The following is a 27049-nucleotide window of genomic DNA, read 5'->3' as shown; positions in this document are numbered from 1 at the left end:
GAGCTCTTTTCAGTTGCCACACATTTAATAAAGCAGAGCCTGTGGTTTGTGAGAGGGCTCATGTTTTACAAGTAGGCTGAGCTGATCTGCGTGGAAGAGTTAACTCCTGCATGGTGGTAGGGCTGTCAGCACCTTTTGACTGGACACTCTGGCTGCTGGAGGCTCGGATGCATGTGCAGGCAGCAGGGCATGCTCCTAGGCTGTGTTTGACCTTTATTTTATGAAAACGTGTGAGATGTGTAGCTTCAGAAAACTGCCATATGAAGTGGAATTCTGTAGTGTGCACTTGTTTTAATAATGATTTTTTTAATTACTTGGGTGCATTGATGGCAAGCTACTGACCTCCAATATTCAATATGTTAAAAGACAGTTTTGTCAGTTGGAAGGCAGACAGAAAAATTATCTATTTTCCATGTGCCTCAAGCTGTCCTGGGCAGACACAGGCAGAGGCCCTTGAGACCGCATCTTTTTATGCGTGTGTCTAGCTTTAAACAGCCAGGCAGTCTGGGTGCAGTCAGTAGGACTACTAGGTTGGCAGGACTTATTCTAAAGAACCTTCTGAAAAATTAGAGTAGACCAGGGTTCTGGAAGAAAGTGGGTTTCTTCAGATTTCATTCAATTTTAAATGCAGAAGGATGCTGTGGTAGACTATGGGAAAGCACATGTGCTGGCTGCATAGTGCAGGGGAGAATGGCTGGGTCCGCTCTGGGTCTCACTTACCAATAGTGGTCTATTCTGTTCATCTAACTGTGCAATTTTGATCTCGCCATGATAGCAGGGGAATGACCAGAGACCCTGGTAGTTACTGCTGCCTGTGTAAGTCAAGAAAACACCAAAACTAGTGAAATGCATGTTGAAAAAGGGCAGCGTTTTGGGAATCGTGCCGGTACGTGAAGCAGAGGGCACCGCTGCTCCCCAAGTGGATCCTGCCCTGCTGAGAGTTTGCTGTTCTGTGGTGTGGGTAGGAGCCCCCCTAAATTTCTTTGTTTGGGACGAAGCTGTGCCCTTGCGCATAGCTGGGGAGCTGCCAGGGTTGCTCTGCTGTGGCTGGCTCCTCAGCAATGTTCGTGTGGGTCAGAGGAGCATGTTTTGCTTGCAGCAAGATGGACAGGAGAGGAGACCTCTCTAATGATCTCTTGAGTGCTGCTCTGATGCCTGCTTTCTGTTTGTCTCTCGTTTCAGCTGACTGGGATTATTCAAGGCATGGTGGATGGGCAGCCAAGCCTCCAGCAAGTGCTTGAGGTAAGCAGAGTAACCTTTAGTTCTCGAACTCTGACCTCTGATCCTGTCGGCCCCTCTTCATCTCATTCCCTGCACCCTCCCCTTGCTGAGAATCGAACCGCGTAATTTGACTATGATTACAGCTTCATTAGAATAACATTTGCTGTCACGTTGGTGACACGCTGCTGAGAGTATTGAACCATTGATCTGTCATCTCCAGCTGTTCATGTCAAGGGTGCTGACAAGATATCCAAACTCCTGCCAGTAGATAGGAGAAGAGGCGATTCTTGCTTGTGCCAGTTTTAAAGCACCAAGATATTGCTTGAGACCATTGCTCCAGGAGCTTCTGCCTTCATTTTCTTTCCCCTTCCTCAGCACTTTATTAAATTAATTTTTTCTACCTATTTAAATGCTCAATAATACATGTAGTATAGAAAGAAAATGCCTCTAAAATCTAATCTGGAGGATGTGCAAATGCAGATATGGCCCTAATAATGCCATCTGCTTAATGTTGAATTCCTACAGCATTTAGGGCTTAATTAGCTTGGAAGTATTTCTCCATCAATAGCTTTTGTTGGTAGTCAGATAGTGAAGGAAACCTCCTCGAGCAGAGCTCACTTGGGCTGCAGGTTGGAGTTCGATGCATTGTCTCTGTCAGGATTTCCACTGCTGTGTTACCTAATTGTTCCTAATCACAATAATTGCAACAATTGCTTATCTGAGGAAATCAAATTAAAGGCTTTAAAATCCTCCATGGAGACAGCATTTCACGGGCGCTCACATCAGGAAGTTTAGAAAGGTTACAGCTGCTGTCCCTCGCTCCAGGCATCCTTGTGTGGGGCTGGGTGGAAGATTCCGGCAGCCCAAAGAAGGCAGAAGTGTGACTGGGAGGCTGGACGCTGCTTTGGGGGGAGCTTTACTCCAGAGGGCTGTTGTACAGTCAGTCACAGAAAGAAGTGCCATCCTCTGCTGGAGAGGCTGTGGCAGTGTCATGAGGCCAAAGACTGCTCTGCGAAGGTGACATCTTGCATCCATGCAAATCCCCCGTTCTCCCTTGTGCTCTGCAGAGAGCGCGTAGCAGTGGTGCATGGCCATAAGCGTACAGATGAATGCTTGTGCCTGCCTCCCCAGGAGGGAGAGCCCTCTCTGCTTGGGTGGGTGAACGTACATCACTGCTGGAGTATCACAGAAAATGGTTCGTTCTGTTTCTGCCCAGCTTCTTAGAGTGTGGAAATGTTTCTGTAGATTTTATTTTATTCATTGGACTGAGAAGGTGTTCATACAGCAGCATGTTTCCAGGTTAAAATGAGGTTCGGGTCAGGAGCTTCTGGGACGTGCTAGTTTATTCAAGAGTGGAAGTTGTCGAGCGAGGGAAAGGAGGAGGGATTTCACTTGCTGAAGCACTGAAAATGCTGCTAGTGAGGCTGCATAATAGCAGATGATTGCCTGTCACCTGTCTCTGGAAGATTTTAGGCATGGCATTTGCTTGTTCTAGCTGGAGTAAGCGTCTATGCAGTTTTAGTCTAGGTTAGTTTCTTTTGATTAATCCCTGAGGTGGAGGTGCATCCTCCAGATTAACGTGGCCCATTTCTGAAGTGGATCCAGAACATCTGTCCTATGGGAAGTTGATCAGGATTCACTTTAAATCCACGCTGTACCCTGAACAAGCACCTCCTCAGAACTGTAAGGAGAAAAGAGAGACCGGGTCTGGAGAAGATGGGGACACATGGCTTTGCTTGTTAGTGCTGCACAGTGCCTGTGTGTGCCCAGCCCTTCCATTTGTCCCTCTCTCCCATATCCCCTTGGAGCTGTACGCATTGGAGCATGTGAGGGATGCCATCCCAGGATGCCTGTGTTTTCTTCTCACTGGAGGGGCATGAGTTATACTCACTGCGAGCACATTTGGTACAGGCAGAGGAAAAGTGCAGGAGGAATGCCAGGTAACAGCACCGTTGTATAGTCCCGTTAACGCTGCACAGCTTCCATCCTTCCATGAGCAGAGCTGCTGCCGTGTCTGATAAGATCATCTCTGCTCTGGTTGCCTGATGTCTCCTATCGGAAATCTTCAAAGGTCCAAATGTGCTGTTGTTGAGATGGCAAGAAAAGAGAGAAGAGAGAGAGGGAGAGGGTGGATAAGATCACAATTTTCTTCTCTCTTGATTGCAAGCAGCTTATCTGAGTTTAACTGTTGTGGCTCGGCCTGTCTCTGCAAAACTCATCCCCTTTTCTTGCCTTTCTTTCAGAGAGTTGACGAGTGGATGGCAAAGGAAGGCCTCTTAGATCCCAGCGTCAAGTCGATTTTTGTGACCTGTGGAGACTGGGATTTGAAAGTGATGTGAGTATGGAAGGGGAGGGAAATTTTTCTGGGCTTTATTGCTCCGTGCTTGCCTGTAGTGCATATGTCTTTGTCCTTACAAGCCTCCGACTGTCCCTGGCCTTTGTGTCTTAGGGAAATTGTTGTTTGCCATGCATAGTTGGGAATGGAGGGTTGTTTTAAGAAGAAAGGTGGGTGCTGGGTATAGTGCAAGATCACTGCCTAGGGTATTCCCTATAGCAAATTAATTCTTTCAGGACCTCAAGAAAGGTTTAAACTGGAGCTTTGTGATGTTTTCTTTTTTATACAATATACTCTCCAAAGCCAGAAATATTTCTGAGTGCATACATAGGACTCTGTTTCTGTACATCCAAATCAAGCAATGGTCCTTACCTGACTTCCTCATGCAAGACTTTCTGTCTGTCATCTTGGCATTCTAACTGGATGTGAATCACAACGTAGTCTTTGGAAAGAGAGTACAAGTCAAGTCTGGCATGCTTCATCAGTGTTCTTATCATTAACGTTACCTTCATCAGCTGGGTGACTATCTGGAGAGTACCAGATGGGGTCCTGCACTGGGATCTGCAAGTGTCAGTGTATGTGTGTTTTGTTATGAAAATAGCTAGACCGCCAGCATGAATATGTTATTTTTAAAAATGGAGTTAAATGTCTAAGAATTAGATTACTCTAATCTGTAAGGTGTTCGCAGATCTGTGTCATATTGTGCTGAATTCACTTGGATTTGTAGAATCTCACTTGAGCTTTTCATTTCCTCAGAGTGCCGGATAAAGACTCTTGTTGTTACCACACTGGTAAAGCATAGGCTTGACACATCCAATGCTACGCTGACATCCACAACTCGTTAGTAGTGTTGCTTGGTTTTCACTGTGACATCGGTTTCCCCAAGTTGGAAGCCTAAATAAACTGCATACAGCCTGGGAGCAGTCAGCACCAGTTCTTCCCTGCAGAGTAGTCTTTGTAGAGCGGCAGCTCCTTGCCTCTTCTTGGTGTGATTAATGAGACATGAGATACAAGGTCTGAAGCAGCAGCGCAGGCACTAGTGAAGAGAAATTTGCCATGCTGCAGACAGGGGTGTGGTGTGCGAGCTTTTGAGTCAAAATCTGGGTCTCTGCTGGGGCTGTGTCCAGAGCTGGTGTATATTGCCAATTCCTGTGTTACTACTTCAAATTAAGAGTGAGACTTATTTTTCTTCACATATCATGTTTAAATTTGTATTACAGACCCGCACAAAGACAGCTTCAGGGTTGCGCTGAACTTCCGTTTCTTATCTGTTCTCTTTTCTCAGTCCTTTGCTCCTGTATTGCTGTTCTTAGAGTCCAGTTTACTGCTTCTGGTGATGGTTGCGAGGAACAGAGCTATCTTTGCTCAAAGCCCATCTTCCCATCGCTTTCACAGTGGATTAACAAGATTCCCAGATAACGACATCCTAACTTGGTGTCTGTATGGAGTGGGCAACCTTCTGGATAGTTTGGGTTGGTTTTTTTTGCTTCAGAGCTCTAGAGTGGGCAAATAGAGGTAAAGATGAGCCCATTTCTGGTGAGCCGTAGGGTTTGTGGGATGAGCTGGCTCAGCAGGACATGCAGTTCTGGAACAGAGAGACTCAATTCACCATTTGCAGTGGTCTCTCGCATGGATTGTGCCTCACTAGTCAGCTGGAAAAGAAGACTCCACTCCTAGCCATGAGGTTGCAGCGAGTGGTTCATTTCTCCCTCTTCCTTTTAAATTTTTTTTTTAAACCATTAACTTCAGAATTCAATCCTGAAGCATCTTCAGGGCAAAGCAGAAAATACATTTCGTGTTTTCAACCACATGGATAGTGGGAGTCTGGCTGCAGCCGCTTGGTGAGTAGCACATCACGCCGCTCCGTCGCCAATTGGGTGCTGCAGTGTGTAGCGTCACATCTGATTAGCGCCGTGCCAGTGAATGAGGCTTGAGTGAGGACTCCCTGCCAGCTCTGACTTGTCTCATTTCCCATTACTTGTATCCGTCACCACAAATGCTGAGTCTCCCTCCTGAACTAATTAAGTTTGCGTGTGTTTAGACACATTGCCAAATAAGGTTTAGCAAAGCAGAACTGAGCATCTCTTTTTAAAGAGGAAAGGCAGAGAGCTGAAACAAGGCCGATCAGACAGGGAGACAGAGACTCAGAGATGTGGAACATCTGGGAGGTATTCCAGGGAATCACCCTATGCTTCCCTACAAGACTTGCAGTGTAGCTGGAGCCCTTTGCTACCATGTTGAGACCACACACTGGGCACAGAAGGCGCTGGGGCAGTGGGAGGGGAGGTGGTGCTGCTTGTCCCCATTTGGAGGAGTGTGTTGGTGGAAGCACTGTGTGGTAGAAACCTCACTGGGTTCCAGAGGCATTCAGGACAATGGGGTAAATGTAGCACTTCCTGGCTTATGGAGCCACAACTTGGGGCAGGTCCGTTGCTAGCTCTGCTGCTTCTTTTCTCAGCTTCCTTACTAGTGACAGCTGTTTGCACAGCTGCCTGCAAAGCAAGCAGCAGTCCTCCTACCTAGTGTCTTGTGTGGTTCAGAGTTCCTGTCCTCCGTTGTCCTTAGCTTGGCTGTTGGTGGGAAATCATGCAGCCTTGTTCCTGGCTTCTCCAGCAGTGGCCTGGGCATTTAGTTTGGCTTCTGTCTGTATGTGCTGTTGAAGAGCAGAGGCGTGGTGTCTTCTGGACGAACCTGTCTACTCTGAGTGCTTCCCGTAAGTGCAACTGGTGGGTGCCAGGGGGTGAGCAAGCTGGATGCGGGGGAGTGGCTGAAACAAAGAGGAGGAATCTACAAGCCTGTCAATGGTGGATGTGGGGACAAGGTAGGGAACTAGCCCTGTCTAAGCCAAGAGTTGCAATATATGTAGCACTCCTAGCTTGAAGAAGAGCACCAGAGGAATAGTGATTGTCAGGGTAGTGCTCTCCTGCTGATGGTGTCTAGCAGTATCTGAGTCTGCAGGACTGAAGATGGAAACTCAGCTGCTAAAGGACCTGTGAAGCCTCCACTTGGCTCAGGGATCTTCAGGGAATGAGGTACTGTGTGGCTACGGACTTAATTTCTTTTGAATGTTGAGCTTTCTTGGAAGATCACAGAGCTGTTTGTCTGGCTTCCCTCTGACAACAGGGAGTGCTAGTCTGAAGGAGCTGGGTGCCCAGAAGAGGATACCAGGTATCTGGGAAGGGCTCGTGGAGGTTCAGCATGAATGGTGGTCCTCAGCCGTGCTGCCCAAGGCTTTGTCATGGGTGTGGTGCACCATCAGAAGGAGAGTCCCTGTTGCAGGGATTTGGTCGCTGCTGGAGAGAGCCAGTTGCGCAAGATGGCTCAGAAACGGAATGCTGATCCTGTACCGGCTGCGCTTGGATCAACTGGCTTTCAGCGCTCTGTGTGTGAACCAGGCTGGAGTCGGGGAGACAGCAGCTCTCCTGCCACCCCTCCCCTTCCCTCTTGTTAAGATGCAATTTCTTTAATGAGGAAAACCTCTTGAGTAGGAACATCACCTTTCTGAAGGCTTGTCCTGACAAGGCAGTTCAAGCCGACAGAGTCGCATATCAACTCCAGCAAATATCAGTCACTCATTACAGAGACTGTTCTCCCCCCACACCTCCCAGCAACACCCCTCGTTCCCAGACAAGGGAATGAATCACACTTCTGCTCTTGAATACATCATGACAAGTTGTGGTTCTAATGAGAGAGGGCCATTCATTCTGGGTGGAAAGTTCCCTGTGTCGACACAGAAATGTTATTAATTAAAGAGAGGTACCTGAAGCAAAAGATGAAAGGAGCACCAGACCTGCCAAGCTAAAATATGAGTGGGGATACAGCCTCGTTAGGCACACGGTCCTCAGGCCTCCGTGTGTTCAGTGGGAGGATTCCTTTAGCCTGTTGCAAGGAGTTATCCTCCAAGTTTAACAGCTCCAGGGATGGATTCGAATACCTGGCATAGTCTGCTTTAGTGCTTGGACCTCATCCTGCACCTTGGATGGAACTGCCACTAGTCATTAAGCAAATTGCATTGATGTGGCATTGGGTGGTGAGGGTAACATGCCTCTGAAGGGCTGAGGGAGTCGCTGACTGCAGGAGACAGTTTTTGTGGAAAAGAGGGTACTCGAGTGTCTGCCAGGGTTGAGCCCTTGTAATGTAAGCTCTTTAGTGTGGTTTATCTCCTCTGAAATGTCAAATTACCTCCCTCCATGTATGGAACTAGTCTGCTTGCTCTTAAGCACAATGCGAATTTATCTTGGCAACTGAAGAAGCATTTTTACAGTGTGTTCATAGCTACAGAGCTGAGATACGGTGTGGTTAAGTGGTATGCCTGTGGTTGTGCAGGCAGAGGCAGGAGCTGAAGCCACATGTGCTGAATCTCAGATCTGCACCTTAATGTCAAGAGCATCAGTTAATCCTTCTCCTTCCAGTTTTGGATCATTCCGCAGATGCACTGAACATAGGTAAAAATGTGTGTAGGCTTTGGTCTGTATACTTCTGACGTGAAGATGCTTGTGCTGCACTTACTGTGGCTGATCAGAACGTGCTAATTTATCTCTTTACAGGAAACTACTGCTCAGAAGTTTTTCATTTTCTTAAATAAGTGTTAAAAGGCAAGTACTCTCTAATATAGTGATAAAACACAGTGAAGTGTCTTGAAATGTTTATAGCCCTCGGTGCTTTTCCTAGGTTGCATATTAGTAAATTCTGAGCAGTAAATTATACCATTGCTTAATCTTATCTTACTCTTTTAATTCTTTCTGTGCAAGCTACGCAGGCTGGGAGGATGCTTGCCTTCTCAGACCAGTGCCGAGTGTGGCAGCGGGTTGGTCTTTCTAGCCTTCTGTCCTGGAGGCTTGGTTTGAGATCAGCCTTAGGTCATGAACGAAGGACTGATGGTGTTAATGTCCCTTGAGCATGCTGTTCTTTATCACAGGACAGGGAGAGGGTTGGTAACCTCTGGCTGGGAAGGAATTGCTGACAGCCACTGAATGGAGTGAGTGGGACCACTTGGGCAGCTGTGGGGAAAGGCAGGAGAAGGCGTAGCGTGGGGCTGGTTGGGCTGCAGGGCAGGAGGTATGTTCAGAGGGTGGCTTTGAGAGTAACAAGAAAGAGCTGGTAAGTGGAAGATAACATAGTAATCTGTGTTTAAAAATAATAAAACAATTCCTTTCCAACTAAGATCTTTGGATTACCTTGTTGTTGGTTTTAGTAGGGGTCATTTTGCTGACCAAACCTATGGTGTCTCTCTTCGCACAGTTACATTGGCTGAAAAAAGAGGGTAGTGTGAACTACAGTGTGGGGATGGGACTGAGTATCCAGGGTCAGGAACCTTTCAAGTCAGCTTTGCTGATGGAGTCGTTCATGTAATTACATCCTAAAGTGCTTTGCTGGAGCTAAGCAAGGGAGCCTTGTGAGCATGCTCTCCTCTAGCACTTACAGGGAGTAGCACTGACCCCATTCACTTCTGCGACCCTGCAGTCCGGCTTTTTGTTTTTAAAGGTAATGATATCACTTATGCAAAATAAATTTTGGATTTTAAGATTCCCCCTCTGTACACCCGTATTTAAACTGAATATAGCACACTTGTTATCTTTCTGCACTGGCTCCCCTGGCTATCTCCTGTTCTTGCCTTTGAAATCCATTGGTTGCATGAGCTTCTGCACGTTGTTGTTTGAGATGTGTGATTCCGGAATGCCTTTGAATTAAGCTTTGGACATGAAATCTTTGCATAGGCATCATCATACAATGGACTATCACCTTCAGGTCTGCTACTTTATCTAGTGTGTCATAGCAAAGATGTTTGTTATAGCCAGGGCTGTAGTGGCCCCAGATTTATTGAGCTGTGATGCCCAATGCGCTCTGGGGAGCACGGACTATGCTGCCTGGGAAGTAGGACCAAAGAAGTTGGACACAGCATGAAAGGTGGTGGAGAAACTTGGAACAAATTTACGGGGAGGCGGGGAATGAGACAGACATTGCATCAAGTACTTTATTTCCAGCACTGAAATGTTGGGATGGGGTAATGAGTAGAGAAGGTGGGTTTTCCGTCCGTGGTTAACTTAACTCAAGCTGTGTTTGGAAACAGTCACACTGAACTGAATGAAAGCTATTGGTCTTGGTGTACTGCTCATACAGTAAGGAACCGTAATTCCCTCTGCAGCAGGAATCACTAAGGTGAATTCTGTGTCTAGTGTTGTAGTGAACTTGGGTGAAATGGTCTCAAAATCAATGGATCTGTAATGGATATTTGGTAAAAAGCAGTCCCTGGCCTCTGTCTGAGCGAGCCTTCTAATAGCAACTCAACACTGTGGTTATCCTGTGCCCTGGGGAACTGAAAAGCTGGTTGGCTTGGGGACTGGAGGGCTGTTTGCCATCTGAATGTTGTTGTCTGTGGCATGTGTGAAAAACAGAATTAGCTTCACAAAGTGTGAATTTTCTGAATTACTTTGAAAAGCTTAATTTTGCTAGTGTTAGACAGCTATAGTGTTTCACACCACGGCTAAAATGTCAACTGGCTCCCTTTTGGATCCCAGCTCTTCTTACTTCCCAGCTGAAGGTTGTATGTCGGTACCAGTGCTGCCCTCCCAGTGGCTTGGCTGGGAGTGATGCTCTTATGGTTTCTCTGCTTAGAGAGCTCTGCTTGAAAAATACTGCCAGCCTGGGAGCAGCATCCTTCCCCTTTCACTTGCTGTGTTGTGTGAGTTGGTAGCTTTCTTGAAAGCGTTTTATTTTGTTTGCATGTTTGTTTCCTGTTGGGAGCCATTTTTCCTAGATGGGTTCAGGCCATTTCCTCCTGAAGCTCCTGACTGGCAAAGACCTACTGGGCCATCTTGAGGTCATCCCTGGTATTTTCCCTCCAGCATATTCTCATGTGTCTTGTCCAGCGACTCCGTATTCTCAGGAGTGGATGTCTGGGTGTGTGCAGGACTCTGGATGCCAAAGCTACAGGCTGACTTTTCAAGCTGAGTCCATTCGCCTTTTTCTGTGTGTTTGGCCAGGGTGCTGCTCTCAGCCTGGCACCCTGAAGATGGTGTCTTGTGCTGAGAGGTCGCTCTGGACCAGGCGTTAGCAATGATGCAGGGCATGTGCAAGTGGTACTAGAAGAAAGAGCGGGATAGAGGGATTTGGGGGAAGGAGACTGAGGAAGCAGTACCATGTGCTGGCAGAGCTGTGTGCAGGAAGCTCATACTGCCCAGGACTTCACCCTGCCTTGGTCTCACCAGCTTTGTCTGCCTCTCTTTGAGCAGGGCTTTCCTCTGCCCAGCACCTGCGCTCTGGGACACCCTTTGTTTTCCCTCCGTAGGTGCCTCTTGGTCATCTCTAGTTTCCTTGCTTCAGTTTTTCCATCTGGGTGTTGAGCCAGCTCTCAGTGCTGACTGTCGGCCAGCATGCCGGAGGTTCCTGGGCACTGGCTGCCTTCAGCTCCTTGTCCCTGCCTGGAGTCACGTGTGTCCCCTGCAAACTGGGTGGAGGGAGGAGACTGGTGAGAGGTTGCCAAGACCTCTCCTCCAGCTCGCTGTGCTCCCAGCTCTGAAGAGAACTGTTATATTTTATGGACCATTTAGCTTCCCAATGGTGATCCTAATTCTTCACAGCATGTATGTGCCATTTCTTGGTTATTAAAAGGACCCCTGAAAAGGAGCTGCCCTCTGAGTCAGTGCTCTTCCATGCAGTTAATTGCAGGAGGGTTTTGCTTAGGCTGTGAGGCTTAATATTTCCAAACTCTCCCTGTGTTAAGAGGGTGAATTAATACCCAGGTCTCCTCACGACTGCAGGGACTGACCCTTGTGTGCCATCAGTAAGCAGGCAGGGGAAGAACGCTTCTGCCAGGAATAATTCAAACTTGGAAATGCTCTGGAGGAAGTCCACTTGCTTTTTGCATAGAGATCAAGGGCGCTTTGAGACACCTGGCCAGCCAGCCCTAGTCTTTCAACTCTATATCCTTATATTGTGTGACACTTCAGGTGCCAAAATAGCTTCCATTCCTTGGGGGCCCAAGCAAGCTCCAGACTTACTGGGAAAGGAGTGATTACCTTGGACTGACAAGTCAGCCGAAGGATGGATGGCTGTGGTTGCACAGCAGGTGTGAGATAGGTGGGTGGGAGGTGGTTGAAGGGGAGGTTCTCGTCAACTCACCACACTGCGTATGAGAGAACAAGATACGGCAAGCCATTAGACTGTGTATTTCAGGTGCGAGGAAGCTGCCAAGGTCCCCTGGCACTGCAAAATGCCAAGTGAAATGTTACTGCCATGCGGAGCACAGCAGTGTGTCGGAATTAATGAGGCTGGTGTAGGGAGAGCACACGTGGTCGGTCTGGAGGGTTAATGTGCGTGAGGGTGATGGGCTTAGGCAGGGGTTTGTCGTCAGGGTTGCAGTGCCTGGGAAGTGCAGTCTAATGGCAAGACCACATGAAAAGAAATTGGAACTTGCAAAGGAGAGTGCTAAAAGTCATCATTTGCCAAAGTTTTTTTGCTTTGCTGCAGGCCTGAAGCAAATCACTGGCTTAAGGGGCTTTAAGCACCTGGGTCTTGGCACTGGGTTTACAGGTAAGGTGAAATTAGGAGGGAACTAAGTAATTAATTCCTCTTGCTGTGACCAGGATGGGAGATGATTCTGACTTGCCACTTCTCCTCAGAAGTTTCTTCAGAAGCTGGTAAGGACTCTGGTTGTGAAACCCGGGAAGCAAAGAGGATCCCTGGGTGTCTGACAATTCCTTTTCTCTGCTGGTTCTTTCTCGCAGGCAGCCTCAGGCTGCCTGTCTCTTTGTTAAGAGAGTGACAGCAATGTGACACCGTGAAAATAATTACTAACAAATCACAGTGGTGACTGCAAACAGCTCGCTGTCTTCAGAGGCATGTCAGGGAGCGTTAGAGCAGGGCCGTGGGAGCGGCAGAGCGGCTAGGGGCTCTTTCTCTGCTCTAGGCTGAGGGGAAGATCTTCGGAGACCTTTGGTGCCCGCCACCCCCACATCATTCCCTCCTTGTTGGCTTTTTCTTTCTTTCCTCCCTTCCCTGCCTTTGCCATCAATAATTAAGCCCATTAATTGCACCGTGAGTTCAGGAAAGCTGCGAATGGAAAGACCAGGCTTCTGCTTTCCCTGGATTCAGCAACCAGCCACAGAGCAGCAGGAGGATTTCTGGAGGGATGTCATGGGCAGAAGCACATCCAAGCTGTATTTCCTATCTTGTAGCCCTTGTGTGCTGCCCTGGGCAGTAATGCTTATTAACAGTGTGCCCCTAGGAATTCATGGGCTGCTGGTGCAGTTGGAGAATGGCCTGCGTCCTTGTCCTCAGGAGCATCCAGTCTCAGTGAACCTGAAAGTGGGTTTGTATTTGTGCAGAGCATCATGGCAAACATGCAGTCGACTGGCATCTCCAGCAAAAACAAATGGGCTGAGGAATGAGAGGGCCTTCCAGAATGCAGTAGGAACGATGCCAGTCAGTGTGGCTGGAGCTGCAGGTGAAGACAATCCTTCAGAGAATGAACAGTGGACAGGTCATGGGTGAAGAAAGTGGTTGGTACCAAACAGCAGCTCGAGGAGTCTGCAGGGATGAGGCCCCTGTAGCTGTGTTGGAGTAGGGACCTTTCTGTAGAGCTACACACACAGAGTCTGAGGGGGAAGCTCCCTATAAAGCCTCTCATACTGCTATAAAGCTCCCTCCAAAGGGGGGAGGGTCTAGCAGAGCTACCGATAGGAAACTGGAAAGCAACTGCTGGCTGAAGTGTCCTTCAACAGTATTGATAATCAAATCCCTGGGCATCCTTTGAGAGCAGAGCTCACAGCCTCCCCTCCTTGTTCTTGGTGGTATTTCATCCTCCAGTTTGAGAAGGGGCCATGCCATCTGGCAGTTACCTGTGCAGAGGAGCACCCTGTAAGGGGAGGCAGAAGGTGCGGGTGGAAGCCCTCTCCCAGGCGCCTGCTCCACCGAGCAGCCTTCTTCCCAATTCCCCTAGTTACTCAAGTGATTTTCCCGACTGTCACATCTGTAAACAATGTTGCTGGTGTATCTAGCTAGATGCAGAGTGGTGATGGAGGGGGGAGGGCTGGAGCTGAGGGTGGCTGTAACAGCCCCTCTCCCCGACTCATACAATATTTATGCAGGGCTGGGAGTCGGCGGCACTGACCTCTGGGTCGTGCTGTTAAACAGCTCCCACAGCCCCTGCATCCTAATTGCTGCACTTGTCCTTTGCTCTGGAGGATTCGCTGCTGCTCCTCTCCAGCGAAGCAAATACTAATGGCAGCTTGTGCTTGGAGGTGGGGAGTGGTCTCTTTCCCACAAGGAAAAGACAAACTTGTTTCCCCCTGATGCAGATGTAATTTGCAGCTGCCCAGAAACCTGTGCTCAGACCCTGTAACATGATGTGCCAGGGGAGGCTGTGCCAAGAGCCCGTGGAGCTGTTGTGCATGTAATTTTGGGTTGTATATCACCAGAGGGGACAGAGAGGAGGTTTATCGCATCCCATTGGCTCCTGGTAGGATTTCTCTCTTCCCTTTAGTGGGGAGAGGGAAGAAGAGGCAATCACAGAAGTCAATTGAGAGAGTAGACCTGGGTGATGTGGTGCCAGAGGAGGGCAGACACGGTGCCAGGAAAAAGAGGGGTTCAAAAGCATCACAAGACAAGATGACATATTTTCCTGTAGATATAGATGATCTGCTTCAGCGAGTGGGAAGAGAGATGTGGGTGATGGGCTCCTGCCCCCTTTGTAGGCAGTACAACCGTGGCTGGCAGTGGAGAGGTTTTTCACCTGGCAGGCAGGGGCTTTCAGCTGATTCAAGTGGTTCAAGAAAGCCCAAAAGATAAAGCTTCTTTGACTGCTAGAGCTGCCATAGCTTTCCCCCACAGTGTTCGCCTGGGCTCTGTCCTGCTTGGGGCTTCACATCAGGTGTCTGCAAGTCCGGTGACCCAACTGGCCACCCACGTCCCTTATCCTGCCTTCCTGAGTTGCCAGGTCCCTTTTGTGACTGGGAAAGTGCTGTTTAGACTGGAGACTAATGGCCTTTAAGTGACATGATTGTATTATGTTAAGCGTCTATAGGCTTTACCATTAGGCACTAAACGGTTTATGACTCATAGCAGAGAAGCCCTTGTCCTGAAGAGTTTATACGCTAAATGGTCTGGACAGGCAGGGCATGGAAGAGGCAAGGTTTCCTCCTGCCTGTCGCATGGCAGGTCTAAGGAAGGACTGGGACGGGACATGTCTTCTCAGTTCTAGAGCAGCGCTTTGCTCTAGGTCTTGCATGCTCTGGTTTCCTGGGGAGAAATACTTCTGCAATGGGAATTGTGCAGTGGGAGGAGCAGCACGTTTAATTTTAGCTTAGTTTTTATGCGTGTGTTTTGGTTTTGAGGGGGCTTAGACACGATGCGTTGTGGGTGCATCCGCTGCATCAGATACATTCCTTTATTCAGTGCATAATAATTGCAGTATTCTGCAGCAGGAGTCTGAAGGTTCCCTCTTAAAACAGCTAGTATGCAGAGGACCAGGCGATTACTAAATCAATGTCTGTATGAAAGACTTCATAAGAGACCATATAGATGGAGGAAGGACACACGATGTAATCAGGCTCCGCTGCAGCGTGAATCACAGAATAATTTAAATAGAGATCTCTAATCCATCCCCCTGTTCAAAGCAGAACTAATTTGAAACTTAGATCAGGTTGCTCAGGGTCTTCTCCGGCTGAGTTTGAGTGTCTCCAAGGGAGGAGATTGCACCACCAGTCTGTTCCAGTGCTTTATTACTGACAAATTGGAAGTTCACCTGCTTGCAGCCTTGCAGTCATGACAGGTGACTTTCACCGAGAACATGCCTGTGTGGTAGACATACACAGTATGCAATTTTGTACACTCCTGTTCATAAGATGCTATATAATGTTGTATTTAGTAAGCAGACAGACTGTTACAGCAAGCTCATGTGTATAGATCTGGTTTTAAGGATTTTTCATAGTCTCAGATTCCCAAGGCTGGGGGGGGGGGGGGGGCAACCTCAGCCTTGGAGACGTCCCAGTTTCTCTTTCCTTGGGAGCAGCGGCATGCATTTCTGATGTCAAAGGGAAGTCTACCCAGTCATCTCCCTGTCTAGAAGGGCTGGTGAGAGCATTTACTCTACGCCTTCACCGATCCGGAGGACTTGCTATGGAAAAGTGCAAAGCTTGTGCCTGCTGCACTCCTAACCTCAGCTGAACTGTGGAGCCAGCAAGCTCTGGTTTCCTGCATGGTAATTAAGTAGTTATTTAAAAATCAAAAGGCTCAATTCTGATCCTGCTTTCACTGGCTACTTACTAACTTCAGGTAGAGCTACTCCAGATTTACTCCCACATGAGCAGAAGCAGAATCAGGCCCAGTAAATAGAGCTATGAATCTTTTTAAGAGAAGCTGTTAAGCAGTAGCACATAGATTTATTGTGGCATCATGTGTGTGCAATTGTTGATGAACATCTTCTGTCGGAGGCTGAATACCTGCTGTGTTACAGCCTTGCTTTTAATGTTGAGATAGCATCTCTGCCAGCATCTAGCTGACGCACAGACAGATACCCATAAAAGGGCCAGATCTCACATGGTGTTAAATGCCTTCATGTTTCATTAAAGTTGATGGCAGTAGAAGGCACACAGAGCTTTGCAGGACGAGCAAGTCACAATGAGCCACTTGCCCTGTGTGCTTTTTGTGGCAGAATTATTTTCCCAGTGTGTACATTGTTCTCATTGCAGTCTGGGGTTAACAGCCTTTTCCATTCACAGGCTAGCTGCTTGGAAATCGTGGGGGTTGAGGTTCTTCCAAATTTCTTAGTACCCAGCAAAGATTTAGAGAAGAGGGATCAGGCTGTTAGCATATGATGGGTGATGAGTATTCAGGCATTTCAGCTAGTGCTGCTATGAGCCCCAAGTGTTAAGGCTTTCAGCTTACCTTTTAAGCTTCCTAGGCAGGAATGTGCCAGGTGGAGAGAGAAAGCAGTGCTATCCAGAATGGGCATCACAGAAAGAGAAAGGAAGGTCTGAAAGTGCCAGGTATTAGCCTCACTGCTTAGCCTTGGGTTTTTTGGCCTCATTACACTAATCCAATTAAAGATTGATGGAAAAAGATAACACACACTCCAGTGAAGAGGTTTGTGTGGCAACTGCTTTCCTTCCTGGGCAAATGGAGTGGCCCTTGTTAATCTTGTGCATCACAACACCTCCCCAGGCCCTGCGGACCCACTGGTGCCTCCACATGCCGTGGTGTGTACGCTTCTCCTGCATTGTGTGTCTCTTATTACTAATGGAGCATGGATGCATTTTAGCTGCTGGTCAGCCCTCATTAATATCCAGAGATGACAGGTTGACATTTGTAAAGAAGACTTGCATTGACCTTCATGTTGTGCATCGGTGCGGTTGCCGTGCGGTGCCCTGTGCTGGGTGCTTCTTCCTGTGCTGCCTGGGGAATGCATTTGTGTTAGCAAAGGGACAGCCTGTTCTGTAACCCTTTGCTGCTGCTGGGAGTGCAGGCAGCGTGTCTGGATGTTTCTGCATCCCTCTGCCCATCCCAAGGACTGTTCCCTTGAGACCCTCCGTCCATCTCAATGAACAGGACTGAGGGTGTTGGGGTTGCACTTGTGGCTTCTTGTGGAGGTTGTAATTTGGGTACTGGGACCTTAATGGAGGACCGCTTCGTGCCAGTGTCAATGTCCCACCTGCTTCCTTTTCCTGGCTTCCCACCTGGGGATGCAGCAGAAGAAAAGGCTGCACTGCCCAGGCATCCTGAGTGCTGTCAGTTGCCTGTCTCTCCCTCGACCCACCACATCCCAGCTCAAGGACTGCTGCAGCCCACTCAGCAATGACATTTATTAACAGAGGGGGCTTTGAAAAAGGCAGGCTGCTCCTGCAAAGGCTCCTCACTGTAACTCCGTCTCCTCCTCTCACCAGCCCGTCTGAGGCAATGGCTGCTGGTGTTGAAATTCATTAGTGTTTCCTGACAGGCGATGGAGGCTTGCTCTGTCTGTTCCCACTTCCCTGCTCTCATGTCCCTGCTTCACGCATGCTGATATTTAAAGCTGATGTGCGGCTTGTAGGCTTGTTGCACTGTGACAAGTTTGGGGGTGGTTGAGAGAACTGAGAGGGTGGAAGGAAAGCAAAGAGGGAGGGAGATGGGACCTGTCTCAGGGTTTCTGTGAAAGCCCAGGGCTTTTCAGACCCTCTCCAAGTGTATTGTCTTTCCGGAGCTACTGCTTGTGAATTTTAAGTACGGCCGTGCTGGGGTGGTTTGTTCTGCACTGATGGGGGCAGAGAAGGGCATTGCTATGGGTGTGCTTGGTGAGAGCAGGGTGCAGTCACCCAGCAAGGGCTCACCTGGCAGAAGGCAAGGGCAGGCAAGCTCCTCTGGCCCCTTGGCAAGTCTGTGGGGCTGAGAAGTGTGTGAGTGGGGTGCCAGAGGTCTGACAGGAGATTCATCCCTACATCCTTCACTTTGGACAGAAGCACGAGAGGATACTGGCCCAGTTCTTGCCTCGTTGCACTGAGCGGCATAGTGACTCCTCCCTGCCAAAACTTTGGATTATGCAGGAAAGCTGCTCCAGTCTAACTTGAATTATTGGGATGGGGGAGTTGGGGTTTGGAGTTTTCTTTGGAGGGGTGTGTCAGCACGCTTCAATTTCCACAGGGTGCGGCATGACTTGGACTGTACCGTGTGTGCAGGTGCTGTGGCATCCCATTGTCAGAGACCTCCTGGCCTGGCACTGTGGTTTTGGCAAAGCCCGGCCAGGCTTTCTGCCCCTCTGCATGCAGCCTCACCGCCTTGGAGCATGGTCTCACCCCTTTGCGTCCCCAGGCCTTTGAACCCTGCTGGCTGGGGCGCCACTGTTTTAACAAAGTTTGGATCAACCTAAGGCTGCCTCTTTGGGAGGGTGTGGGTTTACCCAGACTGCTTTAAATTCCTAGCTTGGCTCCAGCTTATGTGAGGTTTAGTGCAGACAGATGTGGCTTTGCCTGTCACGGTGCTGTTTCTCGGCTAAAACATCTCAGGTGCCTTAGTACAGGTCATTATTCCCTCGCCAGTCTTCTCTGTTAGGAGAGGGCACCCAAGCTTCCCTCTTGGCCTGGCAGACATCCCACTACATCAGAACAGAGCGGCACCTCTGCACCATATGGTCCAGAGCGATGCCTTGACCAGCCTTGGTTTGAACTAGGGTGCGAGGCTGAGATGGTTTGACAGCTCCTCTCCTTGGCTATCGCCCTGTTGCGGTTGTGTGTTGCAGCATCCAAGCAGCTTCCTTGAGGCTTTGCAGCCCTTGTTCAGCGAAGGATTTCCAGGGCAGGAGCCTGCCAGCCCTCTTCTTTGCAGCCCAGTGCAGTGGGGTTGGCCAGGACACAATTAAAATGTTCTGCATCTCTTACCATGCAGGGTCTCCAGGGCATGGATTTTTTGAAAAGCTGAGATCAGGTCTATAAACACCAAGATTTAATGTCCCTTTATCTTTCCCATAGAGGGGCTTGTTCTTTTAACTGGCTCAATATCAACACACCCAGTGTGTAGAAAGTGGCCCAATTTCTTTGTCTCCTGACATTGTGAACCCAGAAGCAGATGGACGTTAACCAGCTCTGATTAGTTGGGAGAATCAAGCATTAATTTTTTATACGACAGGACCACCTGAGTGACGGAAATCAATTACGACTGCCCCTCCCCCTTCCGTATTAATGTGGTGGCTCTGAGCAGGGACGGAGGAACCTGTTGAAATGAGAAACCCCTATTTCTTAGTTTGACCCCCTAGATAATTAGGGTTAAATTGATATGCTATCGCACTGGTGACACATTTTATCTGCCTCTGTTTGTACAAGAGGATACAATAGTGGAGGAAGGACCAATTTGTGCCCTGCTCTAGCTAACCAGACTGAGATAAAAGGTGTCACTAGTACGATAACGTTCTTGCCTCATGTTCCTTTATTGTTGCTCAATTTGCCTTTTTTTTTTTTTTTAATCCTGTTCTTTTTCTTTCAATACCCTTGGTCATATTTTAACTCCATGCCATCGCATAATGACGCCCTGCTAAATGTGTGTGGAGATAGGCAACTCTGGCTGACAGCCTTCCCTGATAACCGAATTCCAGCCCATCCATCACTAGGCTGCTCTCCTTAACTTAAGGAAAGTGATAACTAAAGCAAGGCCGTTTATCACCGCCGAGCTGTGCGCTTCTTGCCGCCTTGAAGAGAGCTGGCTTCAGCAGGAGAAATGCAGCCATGTCACCTCGTCTCCTATTTGCATCCCCTTCATCTCCAGGCCCCATTTACCCTGCAGTGTGAAGGAGCAGGGCTGGATGGGAACCAGAGCCAGGGGTGATGAAAGCTCTGCGGAAGTAGTGCAGAGCTGCCACTGCTGACCACAGTCCCAAGGAGGACTTGGACTTGCTCGGCTGGTGAAGGGGAGCATGCTGCCTGATGTCACTTGCTCCTCTGCCCAAAGGGGACCTGCATTTTGGGAGTGAGCAGAGGTTGTGCACTCCCATCTCTGCTGCTGGGAGGACAGACTTTAGCAGAGATGCATTGGAGGCTGGAATATCCCACAGCCATTTTCAAGTTTCTCTCTATCAAGTGCGGTCATACCTGAAGCCATGGCGTTTGGCTGGCCGGGTGGTTTTGAGAGCCAGCTTCCTTCCCAAGGAGCGAGAGCTTCAGTGCTTGGGAAGGCCGTGAGACCTTGTTCAAAAGCTGGAAGGATCCTGGGATGTTAAATGCAGTGAAATATGCCATCATTTCTCTTCTCCCTTACCTGAGGGAGGGCCAAATCCTAAGCTCTTTGCTCAAGCAAAGCTGCCCCCGGGAAGCAAGGCTGACTCTTGCAAGAAGCCGTACTGAGCATAAGAGCATGTTTACCAAATGAGCTGCTCAACTGCGTGCTGGCCCTGATAAATGGATATACTTACCTACAGGCCCTGGCACTTCTGTTCCCCAGGAGAGCCACAGATGTGCCTTGTTCACTCCAACCTGGAGAAGATGCTGGAGAAACTCCTACCTGGTCACCAGGCTGAGTCATCAGGAGACCACTGCAGATGATGAGCTTGGAGCTGGGGAAAAGACACTGTAGGGTGTTTTCCTCCTCGTAGCTACCTGGAGACCCGATGTCTGTGCGGTGAGAGCCCCTGGTTTCCTGGGAGCACTGCATACCCAGACTAGACCAGACCCATACAGCAATCCTTCACTAAAGGCAAGTGCATTGAGTGGTGGTATCCCTCCTTGCCTGGAGCCGTCAGGCCTGCATCTTCTAGCTGGGAGAGGAGGCTGATGCTTTGGTCCATGCTGCAGACAGCCTGCCCAGGTTATAGCATGAGCATAGGTCTTCTAGTGCTTGAAAAACTTGGTAAAGTCTCTCTGGTGCTAATGTGAAATGAGGGGAGCACAAGTGCAGAGGGGGAGGGGGAATGTCCTTAGGTCACACGGCTTCACAGGCAGTTTCTGGGGTTGTTACTTGCTTACCAAAATGTGTCATTTATTTAGTTGACATATTTATTTGGAGCATTTATTTTCTCCAATTAAAGACCCACTGTCCAGCGCCCAGGGCATACTGCCATCAGTCTCAGGTTGGAAATAGAACCAGACTGTCCAGTTTGCTGGGCCTTTTGGTCCCACAGGGATGGAACTGCTTTAGATGTCATTCATTGCGCTGGGTGGTTAGCTGTCAGTTCCTGTGGCTAACAAGAACAATGCTGTACTCGCTTCTTCTGGGCCCTATCCGAATGTTAGGTGAATTGTTAATTATTCTCTAACTGGAGCTAGGCTGAGACCTGTGTTAATGAAAACCTCTTGGGCTGGGAGAAGAAACTCAGCTTTTAGTAACATATGTTTTGCTAACTGCTGTCATCATCCTCTCTAGCTAAATGTGAGCAGTCTTAAGAGAGGTTGAGCTGATTGCATGTCTGTATTTAGACTGGTCATTTGTTTTAAATGGTTCCTTTTCCTGTGATCTTTTTTGATTTGGGCACCAGTAGAAAGCAGCTTTCCTGGAGAAAGAACTTTCTTAGCAATGCTGGTTGGGGCTGGTGGGGTCTGTTCAACTACAGGATGTCATGGACATATGTGTAATGGCTGTAAAATGCATAGACCAGGCTGCTATTTATGTGACGGCTAGGCAATTGCGAGGAGTGACTCCAGGTGGTTTATTTCAGTGTGATGGTGCTAGCATCAGATGAGCCGTGCTCAGAGATGAGACCGTGCTGTCAAGTCACGTTGCTTACCCTGCAAATCGCCATAGCCCTGCTGCTGCTTGCAAGCTCATTCTTTTGACAGGCTTCCTGCTTTCAGAGAGATTCCTCTGGACCTCCTTATTCAAATGTGTTTGTATGACTTAAATTATTGCTCCTAAATGATGACACATGGACCTTTTCAGGATCAGGCATTTGGTTTTGGCACAGGGAGTCTATTTCTTTCTTAGCCTAAGCAGGGCTCACAAAGCCCATACAGTGGTGTGTCCCAGTGGTGTGCTGGGTCTGTTGGCCACAGGAGATTTCCCTGGATATATTTGCCAGCTTCCTTCCTTTTCTTCCCATAGAAATGGAGGTGGCACCAAGACCAAACTACTCTGGTACTGTACTACCCTGAGTCTCATGTTATCTGCCAAATGCATTATCTGTGTCTCTCCTTCATCTCCTTACTTGGGAGGTTGCTTGTAGGTCTGAGGAGATGCTGCCCTGTTCACCAAAGGGTTTGGAGCTGGGCTGAGCACTCAGGTACTTCATGGGTTGCTGATGGTGTACCCTAGCTGGAGGTGGTGTATCTAGCTTATATCCACATCTGACCAGAGCTTGTTCCTGAACTTCAGCCTTGAGTCTGAAGTCCAGTCTGGATAATTTACTCTTTCCACTATGGAAAGTGGGAGAAGACTTTGCCCTAGACATGGTCTGTGTTGGGATGTTTGAGCAGCTGATGCTGGCACTCACGGCTCTTCTCTCTTCCCTTACAACCTCCCTCTACAGCCCCCAGGTGCCTGAGGAAGTTGTGAGATTTCCCCACCCCCCTCTGTTTGCAAAAGCCGATTTCTGGGGTTGTGGCTTTTAACATGCACAAATGGCTCTAATTTAGTCATTTATTTAGTTGACATATTTATTTGGGATGTTCCTTTGCTTCAGTTAAAGATCCTGTGACCAGTGCCCCAGGCGTGCTCAGCAGTACGTGAATGAACAAGATCCATCAATTACTCTTGATCAGATCAAACTGGCCGGGGAAAACTCACATAACTCATCTCCCTGCATAGGCTTGGCTGGAGCCGCACAGCTTTGCGACAGCTTTCCCTGTCTGAGGGGCACATCGTAGCTCCCGTGCGAACACAGTGGGCTCAGCACAGTGTGGGGGATCCTGGGGTCCTGCTGTCCCTTCAGGCAAGCCACCCCCCTTAGCGGTGCTGGTTTTATTTTGTAAGCCCTGTTCTGGCGGCTCACTGTAGGAAGGGAGAGGTTAAATACGTGTGCTCGCACTTCTGGCTGTCTGGTGCTCAAGCCTGTAGTGAGACAGTGTGCAGCATCTTACATGTTCAGTTGTGACTTCTTCCAAGCACCTGTTTGGAAAACAGCCTCTGCTTTCTTAGCCCTAAAACACTGGTCGTGCAGCATTGCTACCTAAAAAATGAATATATTTGTGCCTCCTTCCCTCCCTCGTGTCTCATCTGGTGTTTTAACCATAAAGGCCAAATGTAAAAGCACCGGGGCATGACAGGTGAATTGTCAGTCCTTCAGTCTGCCCTGTAAGCCGCTGGCTGAAGCAGGATGGTTTTGCAGGGATTTGTGATGAGTTTACTTAGCTAAGGACAGCCTGGATGCTCCAGTCGTGTTTGTGTATTAGCCACTGTGGAGAAGAGCTGCGTGCTGCACTTGCACACAGCTTCTGTTCAAAATGTTTGGTCTGAAAGGTGTCGGCAGCCTGGATGCAGCTGGATGGATGTAAGTCTTCAGCCAGGCTGTGCTCTTGTGAGATTTTTTTTTTTTTTTTTTTTTTTTCGCCAGGAGCTACAATCCTTCTGATGTGCAGCATGTTACAGCAGACTTGAGGGTCTCTTCCATCTCAGAACGAAATGCACTTAAGAAAACAGAGTTTGTGTTGTCAGGACGCTGATTGAATCAAACCTGCTCTCTCTTCTCTCTTACAGGTTACCAGGACAATGCCAGTACTTAGGGCTGCCGGTTGCTGATTACTTCAAACAGTGGATTAATCTGAAAAAGGTACTTTTGTGCAAACTGCCATGGTCCCTGTCTCTGCCTGCACTCCCCCCCCCCCCCCTTCTGCTTTCCTCTTTAAGGAGGTGTCTAATAACTACTGCTGTTTTGCATTGAAATGAGTTATTTTCTCAGAAGCTGGGCTGAGCGAGTCCTCTGGCTCCCTATTGTATCTCTGCTAATAGAGTCTTACTGTACTTGATGGGATGTGTTCTGCAGCTGGGGAGAATCCCATTGTGGCGGGCACAGCGCGGTGTCTCCGCATAATAGTGGGACACTGTGAGGCCCCTCTTCAGCAAAGGTTGTGTTGGCCCCGACGTTGCTGCCTCTGTTTTGTTATGCAGCCATATAAGACCCCTAAGGAGCACAGTTCTCTTTAGAACAAATTCTGGTTGATGAATGCGGAAGTATTCCAGTATAAAAATCAGTATTTCCCTTTGTGGTATGGGGAAGGGGGAGGTGTCTCAGCAGCACGTCCACCTAAGGTCACTTTGCAAAGCAGAATGCCTTGCACTTTACTGTTGAGCCTTGCGTTGCTCCACACCATCTCTGGGTGTTTAAGGAGCAGCCTGCTTTGCATCCACAGGGTCTCCTGGCACAGCTGCTCCATCTGCCCAGAAAAATGTGGTGATAACTGTAAGTCACAAATCAAAGTGGGAAGAAAAGAACAAGTGTGATTACAAGCAGTAGCAGGGTGAGGGGGCAGGCTGGGGTCTGTGCACAAAAGAAACTGGGGTGGCCCTCCTGGTTAAACCTTTGGATGAGTAAGATTCCCTTCCCCCATCCAATTTAATGTTTTATTTGGGTTTCTGCACCTTTTCCCAATAATTAGGGGTCTTGATAAGAGGAATTTGCTTGCAAACAGCTCGTTGTACTTGTGGGCTTTTCTTTTGTTCTTTTATTTTGTTTTTAAATGGAAGCATGAGTGACAGGCTGAGCAGCCGCAGAAGGACAATTTGCATGATCTGTTCCGTCAAATAGGGTAGAACATGAACTTAACAAGGGATGCTGGCAGCACATTTCTGGCTGAACTTGTCAAAGGGTCTTGTATTTCCCTGCTGTCAGAGCAAATCTTTTGGCTGATTGCTGGTCCTTGGTAAATGAAATCTGAAAGCACATTGGGGCATTCTGCAGTTCAGTGACCATTAATGATCGCCATTTGAAGTTCACTAAACTTCCGGTGAATGGATAGCAGCTATATAACCAGCAGGTTGATGGCTACAGAATAATACTTAAAATATATATGTGTATATATATATATCCGTAGGTACTGTGATGTTCTCTAAGAAGTAGATTGATCCAGCCATGCCTCTCCTCTGGGCTTCAGGGTGAATGACTTACAGCTCTTTCCCATAGTTCAAGGCTCCTGGATTTAGTGTGTTAGGAGCTGGGTTTCATTGTAACATGGACGTCCAGGCAAGTGGCTGTTCTTCAAGATCGGTGGTCATGTGCTGTACTTCAGCAAATACTGTGATACCCAGTTGGGGGCTGGTGAGCATCCGTGAAGCACCAAGCACGGAGCTAAAGGCAGGAGGAGGAGGGAAGCTGTTGCAGTTATGTTCCCCTGCCCAGCTCTCTGAAGGGGTCACATGCTGAGCACGTAGGACTGGGGCACGTGGGCTGGGGCTGTCCTCCTCTGCGGAAGTGTTACACAGAAAGTAAAGCTTCAATCTCCTTAAGATCGTGTGGGGAGATGTGTGTGAGAACTGTTCAACTTCCTCCAACCCCTCTAATCCCTTAAAAATCTGAAGTTTTTCTGATTCTTTAGTATCTGACACCCTGTGACACAGGTTGGCTCCAGGGTGCTTGCACCCCTCTGGGAAGTGACCCAGGTTGAAGAGGAGAGCAGGGACCTCCTGTCCTGTGGCTAAGAGCTGCTAAGACCAAGCCCCAGCTTGCTCTCACCCCAGGGTGAGGGTCTTTCCATGCCACTCGCTACCCTGCTCTCAGAGGGTGCTTGTGGGGGAACTCCCTGTGTTTTCATGAGGGAGGATTTCCAGCCTAGATAAGTAATTCTGTGCAAGCAGCTGGACCCAATGGAGCCTTAGTCTCTTTTGAGTGAGCTCCCAGTATGAGACGAATAAGGGTGGACAGGTAACTAGCCCCAGTGTTCTTCCCTGCATAGCTCAGGTGGCCCCTTTTCTCCTGCCTCTGGCATGTTCCTGGCTTAGAAATACCTTCTAGGTTGAGTCTGCCTCTGACCTGATCCATGAAAGTGAAGGTGTTGCGGAGGATGGGGGGGGGGGGGGGCTGTGAAACTGCTAATTTCTAGGTCATGGATAATGCAGAGACTTGGATGTTGAGAAAACCTGATGTCCTGAAACCAGGACACAGGCATGTGTGACTGAGAGCAGTCTCCTGCAGGCTGGCCCCGCCTGCATCTGCTGTCTCTTCTTTGGGTCTCTGCTTGTGAGCAGTGATAACAAGAGGACCCTTCTGATTCAGGGAGCTGCTGCTGTAAAAACAAGGCAGTGCAGAAGTGTGGGATTACATACAGTAAAGTGTGTGCATGGGGCAGACGTGTTTGTGTACTTGTGTGTAGTGCAGCAGCAACAAAATATGTTCCAGATCCCTTCTGCCCAAGCACACACAGCTTCAGCTCCTCTTTGTCTCTGTACTGTATCATTTGAAGAAACAGTCCTTGTCTGTGCTGTCTCTGCCAGAATGCAGGATGCTCCAAAGCTCAGGAGTTCCTCTTCCTGAGGTGGTAAGACAGTCTTTCTCAGGGTTCTTTCTCCAATAAACTCCTTCCCTCGTCACTCTTGCGCTGCACGAGCAGTTGAGGTGCAAACCTCGTGCCTCCAGGCCTCTTTGAAAGTTTCCAAGACTTGCCTCTCGGGTAAGCTGAAGATGGGAATTGGCCTCTGCTAGCTGCCATGCTTGTGTTGCCACAGGCAAACCTTTTGGGTTGATCTGGCTGTGCAGGTGGTGGTGAGCTTCACACCTGACGGCTGTGATAGTGGCCACTGGGTCTTGCAATCTATGGAAAAAGCCTTCTGTGGAGGACAGAGGGTGAAAAGCTGGCTATGCACTTGACTGCATTTGCTGAAGTTTTGCCATGCCCTGTGCCTCCCCAGCCTGCTAATGCGTCCCTTCCATCAAGCCTGATCGGTGTTTGCTGACATTTTTAATGTCACTGAGCGATCTTGTATCTTTAGTGAACTGTCAGTGTAGAGCTGACTCGGGGCAGAGAGTTTATCATGTTCTTCGCTTCCATTAGCTCAGCCTTGTGGGAGGGCAGCAGAAAGCAGAGGAGGCTTCTTTGAATGCTGCAGCATTTGAGGTATCCCCCTAAACCATCTTGACAGAAAGCCACCATCCCATCTGCCAGTTCTCCTTATGTA

General features: G+C 48.7%; 1 protein-coding gene across 4 annotated transcripts in view; it reads left to right on the top strand.

Annotated features, from left to right (window-relative positions):
- Positions 1-27049, top strand: part of ERI3 (ERI1 exoribonuclease family member 3) — a 135534-nt gene that overhangs the window by 29733 nt on the left and 78752 nt on the right. For all 4 annotated transcript variants that reach the window (XM_040609853.1, XM_040609855.1, XM_040609852.1 and 1 more), the window contains exons 4-6: positions 1183-1242; positions 3465-3556; positions 23639-23711. In XM_040609853.1, coding sequence (XP_040465787.1) covers positions 1183-1242; positions 3465-3556; positions 23639-23711 — 225 coding nt within the window. The remainder of the gene's footprint in view (positions 1-1182; positions 1243-3464; positions 3557-23638; positions 23712-27049) is intronic.

This window comes from Falco naumanni, chromosome 11 (assembly GCF_017639655.2).
Source record: "Falco naumanni isolate bFalNau1 chromosome 11, bFalNau1.pat, whole genome shotgun sequence".
In the NCBI taxonomy this organism is placed as follows: Eukaryota; Metazoa; Chordata; class Aves; order Falconiformes; family Falconidae; genus Falco; species Falco naumanni.
Note: the sequence above shows the minus strand (reverse complement) of the source record. Positions and strands in the feature narration are given on the sequence as shown.